The 10,285-nt window shown below is 46.6% G+C and overlaps 1 protein-coding gene across 1 annotated transcript in view; it reads left to right on the forward strand.

Moving 5' to 3' along the window:
• The window catches only part of LOC115777705 (H-2 class I histocompatibility antigen, Q9 alpha chain-like), a 75,949-nt gene extending 72,550 nt beyond the window's left edge, over positions 1-3,399 (forward strand). Inside the window, exons 6-8 of the mRNA XM_030725668.1 lie at positions 1,937-1,954; positions 3,012-3,080; positions 3,324-3,399. Of these exons, the coding sequence (XP_030581528.1) occupies positions 1,937-1,954; positions 3,012-3,058 (65 nt within the window). The 3' untranslated portion in view covers positions 3,059-3,080; positions 3,324-3,399. The remainder of the gene's footprint in view (positions 1-1,936; positions 1,955-3,011; positions 3,081-3,323) is intronic.
• The last annotated feature ends 6,886 nt before the right edge of the window (positions 3,400-10,285 follow it).

The following is a 10,285-nucleotide window of genomic DNA, read 5'->3' on the forward strand; positions in this document are numbered from 1 at the left end:
CTAATGCTGTTTCTGTACTGTGATGAATTCTGAAACCTGACTGAAACTCTTCAAATAAACCGTTCCTCTGCAGAAGTAACTATTGAAGTTAACTCTGAACGATCAATTAGAGCGAAAGAGTCTAAACAAATACCAGCAGTGCTGAAAGCAGCCAAACATGAAGATAAATCTTTGAGATGGTTATGAATAATTTTTTCTCTAATGTCTAAAATTTTATATGTAAAGAAATCCATGAAGTCACTACTAGTTAAAGTGAAAGGAATACTCGGCTCTACAGAGCTCTGACTCTTTGTCAGCCTGGCTACAGTGCTGAAAACAAACCTGGGGTTGTTCTTATTTTCTTCAATTAATGAGTAGTAAGATGTCCTAGCTTTACGGAGGGCTTTTTTATAGAGCAACAAACTCTTTTTCCAGGCTAAATGAGCATCTTCTAATTTAGTGAGATGCCATTCCCTCTCCAGCTTACGGGTTATCTGCTTTAAGCTGTGCGTTAGTGAATTATACCACAGAGTCAGGCACTTCTGATTTGAAGCTTTCCTTTTAAGAGGAGCCACAGCATCCAAAGTCGTACGCAGTGAGGATGTAAAACTATTGACGAGATAATCGACCTCACTGGGAGCAGAGTTTAGGTAGCTGCTCTGCACTGGTATTCCCCCGGCTTGCTGCCTGTACGTCGGAGTTTACACCGGTGGACGAGAGGGTAGTTTCCCTGCGCCTTCGTGCTGGGGAATGGGTCCTGACTGTTGTTTGTGCTTATGCACCGAATGACAGTTCAGAGTACCCACCCTTTTTGGAGTCGCTGGGCGGGGTGCTGGAGAGTGCTCCATCTGGTGACTCCATAGTCTTGCTGGGAGACTTCAACGCTCACGTGGGCAATGACAGTGAGACCTGGAGGGGCGTGATTGGGAGGACGAGGGCGGGCCCTTGCCAGTTAACAGGTTAAGCTGTGCGTTTGCGAATTATACCACGGAGTCAGGCACTTCTTATTTGAAGCTTTCCTTTTCAGAGGAGCCACAACTGAGCACTAAATCAGATAAAAAGTCTGAGAAATCAGACAGAAACTCTGAGTAAGGACCAGGTGGACGGTAGAAAATAACAAATAAAAGAGGTTTTTGAGTTTCCCAATTAGGATGGACAAGACTAAGAGTCAGGCTTTCAAAAGAATTAAAACTTTGTTTGGGTCTGTGATTAATTAATAAGCTGGAATTGAAGATTGCAGCTACTCCTCCTCCTCGACCTGTGCTTCGAGCATTCTGACAGTTACGGGGGTGTTGATTCATTTAAACTAACATATTCATCCTGCTGTAACCAGGTTTCTGTAAGGCAGAATAAATCAGTATGTTGATCAATTATTAAATCATTTACTAATAGGGACCAAATCACAACAACAGCCTCGAGCTGTGTTGGTGACGGTGGGGTCATGTCAGAAAAAGGCGTCCAGTGTAAAAAGTGCCAAATCAAACATGCGGCGCTGACCTCTGTGGTGACCTCTGTGTTTAAGGAAACAGCCAGAAGTAGCTGTATTGTGGTGTTCCTGCTGTATCTCCTAACTTGCCCTCTTGGTAAAAGCCCACCTGTAGATGTTTGTCTGATCTCTGGAGTTTCTCTTTTTCTTCTCATCTTTTCTTTTTACCTGAACCTTGACCACCAACTCGGTTATTATTAGAAAAACTGCTCATTCACCTGATTTTGATTTAAGAACAAACGCACAATTAGCTAAATGAACCAGTACGAATGTTTCCTTAATCTGACTATAATTAATCATGAACAGCACGTCTATGAACATATTAGAGAGTACACTCGTTTTTTTTAATGTTTTGATGATTTTTTTTATCCAAATTACAAAAAGAAACCATGAAATTGTTTTTATGACAAACATAATGTGTAAAAATGTAGAACTTGAACTAATAAATTATATTTTTTCTTTTTATTTCAGAGAAATGGCCCCCAGCTCGTAAGTTAGACTTTGTCTTCTTCTCATCTCTTTAGAGCTGTGCAAAAGTCTCTGCTGTACTGTGATATATTACATCAGCAGGCTCTGACCAAACCTGCCTGCCCTGTGTGCAAAAGTAACTGCCCCCTAACCCTAATAGCTGGTTGTGCGCCCTCGGCAGCAGGAACTGTGATCCAGTGTTTGTGATAACTGGCAGTGAGTCTTTGTCATCACTGTGGAGGAACTTGTGAGACGAGTCTTTGTGTTCTTGTTGGTCAGCAGTGGTTTTCTCCTACCATGGAGGCCATCTTTACCCAGTATCTTTCTGATTGTTCAATCATGAACTCTGACCTTAACTGAGCCAAGTGAGGCCTGCAGCTCTTTAGATGTTGTTCTGGGTTCTTCTGTGACCTCCTGGATGAGTCCTTGAGGCTCTCAGAGGAATTTTGGTAGCTGGAAAGTTCCCCACTGTTTCAGGTTCTCTCCATGGGTGGATAACGGTTCTCACCGTGGTTCTCTGGAGTCCCAAAGCCTCAGAAATGCTCTGTAACCCTCTCAGACTGATAGATGTCAGTGATTCTTTAGATGGTGGATGATGTGCTGCTGTCTGAGATCTTTGAGGCTGCTTCACTTTGTCTGTCAGCTTCTATTTAAGGCATTTACTGATTCAGCAGGTCTGACAGTAATCAGGCCTGAATGTGGCAGTGAGGCTGAACTTTTACAAAAAATGTGGTTAATCAGTTACTTCATGATTTAACGAGGGGGTAATTAGTTTTCACACAGGGGAGGAAGGTTTGGATAGATTTTGTTCCTTAATTAATGAAATCATCATTTAAAACCTGCATTTTACTCTGGTTTTCTTTGTCTTATATTGAAATTTGTTTGATGATCTGAAACATGCAAAAAAAAAAATAAATGAAAAAGAAAGAAATCAGGAAAAGGGCAAATACATTTCCATGGCACTCTACATTAAATGTTGTTTCTGTATTTGAATCTAAACAGTCTTTTCAGGCCTGTTTCAGCTGTTAGTGAGAGCTCAGAGCAGGATGTGCTCTAACTGTGTGTTTCTGACCTGCAGCTGTGGAGATCCATGAAGCCCAGTTACAAATGCTTCCTTATTACTGAATTACCAACAGCTCTGCACAAAGTGAGTTACTTCAGAATTTTATCATGTTTTATGTTTCATTTTAAAACTAGAATGAAGTGCTTTACTATATTTAAATCATATTAAGAGAGACATGCTTTCAGAAAACCAGTTTAATAAAATGAAAAAAGTTAAAACAAATGTCGTTTCGTGCAGATACTTGAAACCAGGAATATTGTAATGATGTTGTAAACATGTTGTTTGTGGAGCTGAGCAGTCCAAATATTGATTTTTTTCTTTCTCCAGGTTTATGGATCAATGTTGCACTGAAACAAGAAGCACTGCCGCCTCGCTGTCCTCCACAAACTGGAACTTCTTGGGTTTTGTAAAATTCTTCCATCATTTTATGACTGATGAATACATGAGTCATAAAATGATGGAAGAATTTTATCTAGTTGCAGATGAGTATTAATCTTCAACTAGATTCAACACTAACACACACACACACACACATACGTGTATATATATATATATATATATATATATATATATATATATATATATATATATATATATATATATATATATACACACACAGGGGTGAAAGCAAGCCGGTCCGGTACTTCGTACCACTAAAAGATTCTGCGCCGGTACACAGTACCGGCAAAAGTTGGACCGGGTGTCTGCTGCAAAGCCGTCATTCAGAACCGGTCACTGCTGCACTTTGGGTCAAAATAAATCCGCTAGCAATAAGCAGTCTAAAACACAACGTACTCAGTTAATAAATTGCTTTTTTTTCTCATTTCAAATTGTTTCTGAACTGTTCGTGCTATGCTGGCGCCTCAAATCTCTAGCTTCTCTCCCCTCAGAGATCGAGGACAGCCACATAAAATGCACTGCATCCGTTCCGTTTACGGGCAGTGTTGCCAGATCTCACGACAGAAACAAGCATTCAGCTCTGTGAAAACAAGCCCAAAATAAGCCCAACTGGCAACCCACAACATTGTGTAAAACTTAGCCCGCTTTTGAACAGTATAGTTCTATAGCAGTGTAGCTCATTTCTTTGTTTTGTCTCAATGTGTTTTGTATTAATGCGTGCAGATTTCACTTATTCATGGACTTATAAAATACAAGACTTCTATTACAGGCTTTTATTGTCCATCAATCACAAACAAAAAAAAAAAATGTGTGCGTGCATGTGTGTATAAGGGGGGCGACAGGAGGAGAGGAGGTGAAGGAGCACAGGGGCGCCTAATCAGCACCGTTCTTCTGTTATTGATCATATAATATGCACAGCTGTTAAATACAGAAAATGCCGACTAGAAAAATGATTTCGCCACATCGCTTTGGCGCCCCCTTCTTGTGAGGCGCCCCTATGCATTGCATATAGTGCATACCCACTTCTCGGACACCTGTCTCCCATCTGAACTCGGATCCATTCTTTAAGTGCTCTCTCTTTCTCCCACTCTTTATTATATTTTTTCTATATTTTCCCCGCTTACTGGAGCTCATTCTTGCGCTGCCTCCTAAATCTGGACTGTTATGAGTGTTTGTTTGAGTGTGCGCCCGGTCAACTTGTGCGGGAGCGATAAACAGGAAACAGGGGGCTTGGAAGGGACAAACTACCTACCACTCGTCTTTTGCTTTATTGTAGAGCAAAAACTATATATCAAGGAGTTTCACTCGGAAAGAAAGTCAAGCCCAAATAAGCAACTTAACGTTCAAAAACAAGCCCAAAAAACACAACCCGCGACTCACGAGATTTGCAAGCGACTTTAGAAAAAACAAGCCCAAAGTCGCTTATATTAAGCGGACTTGGCAACACTGCTTACGGGACGGATGCGGTGCATTTTATATGGCAGGCAGACCCTTCTATTTTGATTGACACCTCGTTCGGCCAATCATGTAATTGGCTGCACCAAAATCAACCGAAATGCTACGTGACACCCCCGGTTATTATTGGCTCTGGAAACCCCTTTCTTAATATGATTGGCCGAATGAGGTGTCAATCAAAATGGGAGGGTCTACCTTTCATATAAAATGCACTACATACCGGACAGGACACGGCCAGTTAAAAGGTAACGACATGGGTTTTCCAGAGCCAATAATAACCAGAGGGTGTAGTTTTTTCAGGTGATTTTGGTTCGGCCAGTTAACAGGTTAAAATGTTCACCACTGCGTTTAATGTCGGTCTGCTTGTTACAAACTATCTAAATTAAAAGCAAATAGAGATTAACTAATTGGGCTTCATGTTATTCTGCTCAATTTCCACAACACAGCACAGTTCAAAAACACTGCTTATGACCAGAGATTTCATTAACGCTACATGAGAGCGCATTCAGCTCCAAAACACAGTGGTTGCCAAGAGGACTGAGGTTTGTGAAAGTTTGGTGGTTATTTCTGTCCAGAAGTTCTGTATTGGGGGACAGAGTCAGAATGCATGGAGGTGGTCATCAGTTGTGTTAAGTGTGCATTGTGTGCAAACATCTCAGTTCCTTAACAACATATATATTGTAGTGATTCTCTTAGTTAGAGAGCGTGTTGATGTTGTGGGATTTCGGACTGTTCGGGAGGTTCGTGAAGGCAGCATGGAGAGAGAGAGAGACCGAGAGCTTGCCTGTGTGTGTGTGTGTTGCTGTTCCGCTGTTGTTGTTGTGGTTGGCGTGGCTGTGGCCTACAGCAGCCGTTTTTCTGCTAATAAAGACGACCTTTGTTGTGAATATCGCCGACTGTGGAAGTGTGTTTACAACGTTACATTGGTGTCAGAAGTCAAACTGCTAACCGTCGGCTAGCCCTGCTTCGGCTACCTCAGTTGACAGCCTGCGCTAACTATGGCAGCGCAGCGAGATGTGGCCGGGGCCCAGAGGTGGGAAGTAACGAAGTACAAATACTTCGTTACTGTACTTAAGTAGATTTTTCAGGTATCTGTACTTTACTTAAGTATTTATTTTTCTGACTACTTTTTACTTTTACTCCCTACATTTTTACGCAAGTATCTGTACTTTATACTTCTTACATTTTCAAACAGACTCGTTACTTTTTAACGTCAGAGAGAAGTTTTTATTTCCGGTCAGTGCGCCTTCAAACATAAAACGATCTGAGCCTAAATGGAGGAATAATAACATATAAGAGACAATCGTACTGCGTATCCTCCATCACCGGGGCTTATCTCGTACAAAGGGATTAAATACGCAAACCCATATAATTAATGTATCATTTATAGCGTTATAATCGGGCCGGACCGAGTCCGTAAGTTGCGCTGCGGCACATAAACAGCTTAGCTAGCGCTACTGAAGAGGAGCGAGCATGAAGGGAGTAACGTGTGGCAGGTAAATGCAACGTTTCTAAATGCTCAACAAATATCAGCAAACACACAAAGTGTGTGCAGTTTGTCACACAGTGTGTCTGCTAGCTAAAAGAAGAGCTGCTGCATTTCAGGGAGAGCAAAGAGAGAGAAGTTCACTCAGAGATGGAGAAAGAGGACAGGAGAGGAAGAAGAGAGGTTAGATTTAAAGGTAAGGACTGGAAAATAAACTGAAGTATGCTGACTTTGTGTAATTCAAAGATTCTATGAAAATGCTGCAGTTTAGTGTTTAATAAATAGGTTAGTTTGTTGTACTGTATTTACAGTAAAGCTCTGTGTTGGACTGGAGTACAGTGTTTGTGTTCATGGTCAGAGTTACAGGTTACATCAGTGCAGCAGAGATGAGTTTGAATCAAAGCTGCTGATGCTGAGATTCATTCACTGAATCCAACATTTCTACAGCCTGTATGCTGTCAGTGTAGGGGATGGAGATCAGCTCAGAGAGCTGTGAAATACTGGGTGTTTAGGTGGAGGCACAGTCACCCTCTACTATGGAGGACACAGAGAACAGAGCTGTGTTTAAATTCCCTTTCACAGTTTGTGTCCTACAGAACAGATTCAAGCTGAGTGCATTCATTAGAATTAAAATTTAGATTGGAATAACATTTGTATTCTCATGTACTATTTTATATTTTTACAATAATATATAATGAGGTTCGGTTTGTTTTACACAAAAATAGCAGGTAGAAACATCCTCCAAAGAACTACTTTTACTTTCTTACTTTGAGTACATTTCAGAGCCTGTACTTTTTTACTTTTACTTAAGTAGAGAAGTTGAACCAGTACTTCGACTTTTACTAAAGTATTTTTTAACATAAGTACTTGTACTTCTACTTAAGTACAGAATGTCAGTACTTTTGCCACCTCTGCCGGGGCCCGCCCGAAGATCAAGAGAGAGGCTATGGACAGTGACTTTGGGAGCACGCTGGGTCCTGAGGGAGCGGACAGTGCCGGAGAGCGTTTGGCCCGCCTCAGACGGACTGCCAGAGGCCTGGCGGCCGCCGCTAGCTTTAGCCCGTCGACTGCAGGAATATACGCGGGCGCGGAGACGCCCGCCCCGAACAGCGCGGGGCCCGTGCTTGGCGATAGTGGCGCCCGGCCCTGCCAGGCAAATGTGAAAACCCCCAAGTACTCCGGTAAGGCTGACTGGGAGGCCTTCCATGCTCAATTTGAACTGTTAGCGCATGCTGCGGCCTGGTCCGAAGACTCTAAAGCACTCCAGCTAGCCTTGTGCCTCACTGACGACGCTTTGGCATGCCTGCTGCTGCTTAGCCCAGCGGAGAGGGGTGACTACAGGGCTCTGGTTGGTGCTCTGCAGCGGCGGTTTGGGCAGTGTGGCCAGCCTGCTGTCCTGCGGTCCGAACTGACGAGTAGACGGAGACAACCGGGTGAGCCGCTTCGCGCTTTGGCTAATGACATTGAGATGCTAGCGAAGAAAGCATATGCCCACATGCCCATCGACGTGCAGAACGAGCTGGCCAGAGACCAGTTCATCCGCGCCATTATCCCTGGTGAGCTGCGCATCCAGACTCAACTTTCCCACCCCCGCAATCTGCACGAGGCCCTGGAGATGGCCTTGGAGAGGGAGGCCGTGGCGGCTTCTGCGGGGTGCGACCATAGCGAGTCTGACCCGGTGGTGAGGGCTGCGGTGCCGGAGGCCCCGGGCCAGGGGGTGCCAGCTTGGGCGGCCGAATTGACCGAACTGGTTCGAGGCGTGTCTCTACAATCTTCACGCCGCGGTGCTCGTCCTCGCCGAGACCCTCCTGTTTGCTGGACGTGCGGACAGCTGGGCCACATCAGCGTGCGATGCCCAGACCATGCCGGTGTTCAGGGAAACGCCTCAGGGCCTGCGTAGGCGGGACGGCGCAGGCCCCCTCTTCTGTGTCCCAATCCGCCGGGGCGCCGGTGGACAGAGCCCAACGGTACAGCTGGGGGTGCGGGGCTCAGCTCCCCCCAGAAGCAGACGACAGCACAGAGTCCGCAAGGGTGGTGGGCTGGACGCGTGCAGGGGATTTTTGTCACATCCCCATCACCCTGGCAGGGGCTCCGTGCACAGCTCTGGTTGACACTGGCTCCACTGCGACCTTGATGAGACCTGACGTGGTGCCGGTAGGAACCCAGTTGGAACCAACTACAGTAAAACTGCGTACAATGACTGGTGAGTTAGCCCCGATGTTGGGAAAAGGACTGGTCCCTATTCAGGTGGGGGGCCTGGGAGTGAACTTGGAGGTGTGGGTGGCGGCGGTGCAGGACGTTTGCATATTAGGCCTGGACTTTCTGCGGGCCTCACAGAGTGTCTTAGACCTGGGGAATAACACGCTGACCTTTCCAGGGGGCCCCATGGTTGACCTGGTGCGCCCCGCACAGGCCCCGAACCTACACCCGCCAAAGTCGAGAGCAGCGGGGGTGCACCATGAGGCACACCTTCCGCCCCCGATCTACCCCCCTGCACCCCTGTCCCCTGACCCTGATTTAGCCACCGTGGTGGGTTCTCCTGCCTCAGACCAGCACACTGTAATGGGGGAGGGGGATAGACTGGCAGTAGTGAGGGACATATGGACACGTAGCTGCCAAGATTTAGATCATCCACAGCGGGAGGAGCTGTGGCAGGTGCTGCTGGAGTTCAAGGACATTTTTGCTCTGTCAGAAGACGAGGTAGGCTTAACTCACCTCCTGCAGCACGACATTGACACGGGAGATGCACGGCCTGTGAAGTCACGCCCTCGCCGCCTCCCCCTGGCGCATCAGGCTGCGGCTGATAGTGCGATCGGGGAGATGCTCAGGGCTGGCGTCATTGAACCCTCCGACAGCCCCTGGGCCTCGGGGGTTGTGATGGTTAAAAAGAAGAAGAGCCCCAAAATGAGATTCTGTGTCGATTTTAGGCCGTTGAACAGTGTGACTAAGAAAGACTCATACCCGCTGCCCCGCATTGATGAGTGCCTGGATTTGGTTTCCGGCTCTTCCTGGTTCTCCTCGCTGGACCTGCGTAGCGGGTATTGGCAAGTGCCCCTCAGCCCCGCAGCCAGACCAAAGACTGCTTTCAGCACAGGCAGGGGGCTGTGGCAATTCCGTGTTCTCTGCTTCGGCCTATGCAATGCGCCGGCCACGTTTGAAAGGTTGATGGAAAAGGTGCTGGCCGATATTCCCCGACAGGAATGTTTGGTCTACTTGGACGACATCCTGGTCCACGGAAGTTCCTTCGAGGCAGCTCTGGCATCCCTGCGGCAGATTCTACAGCGGATAGCGGCAGCGGGCCTGAAACTCCACCCTGATAAGTGCTGCTTTATGAGGAAAGAGCTGGAGTTCCTGGGACACAAAATCGGGGGTGAGGGTATCAGTACGCTGGAGGAGAAAGTGCAGGCGGTGAAGGACTGGCCAACCCCCACAAACTTGAAGGACTTAAAGAGCTTCCTTGGTCTGGCGTCCTACTACAGGCGGTTTGTAAGGGGGTTCTCCTGTATTGCTGCGCCCCTGTTCCGCCTGCAGAAAAAGGATAGTGACTTTGACTGGTCAGCAGGATGTGAACAGGCTTTTGAGCGGCTGAAAACGCCCTAACAGAATCTCCCACCCTCGCCACCCCGGACCCCAGTCTGCCGTTTATTCTAGACACAGATGCCAGCGATGTCGGAATGGGGGCAGTGTTGAGCCAGGTGGGGCCAGCGGGGGAGAGAGTGGTGGCGTACTTCAGCAGAACCTTTAATAAGGCTGAACGACGCTACTGTGTGACGCGAAGGGAGCTCCTGGCCATAGTACGGGCAATAAGTCACTTCAGGTACTACCTTTGTGGCCTGCCCTTCACTGTCCGGTCAGACCATTCAGCCTTGCAGTGGCTAATGGCGTTTAAGGAGCCAGAGGGGCAGATTGCACGCTGGCTGGAGGAATTAGCGCCATACGTCTTCGAAGT

Source organism: Archocentrus centrarchus, unplaced genomic scaffold (assembly GCF_007364275.1).
Source record: "Archocentrus centrarchus isolate MPI-CPG fArcCen1 unplaced genomic scaffold, fArcCen1 scaffold_65_ctg1, whole genome shotgun sequence".
NCBI classification, from domain to species: domain Eukaryota; kingdom Metazoa; phylum Chordata; class Actinopteri; order Cichliformes; family Cichlidae; genus Archocentrus; species Archocentrus centrarchus.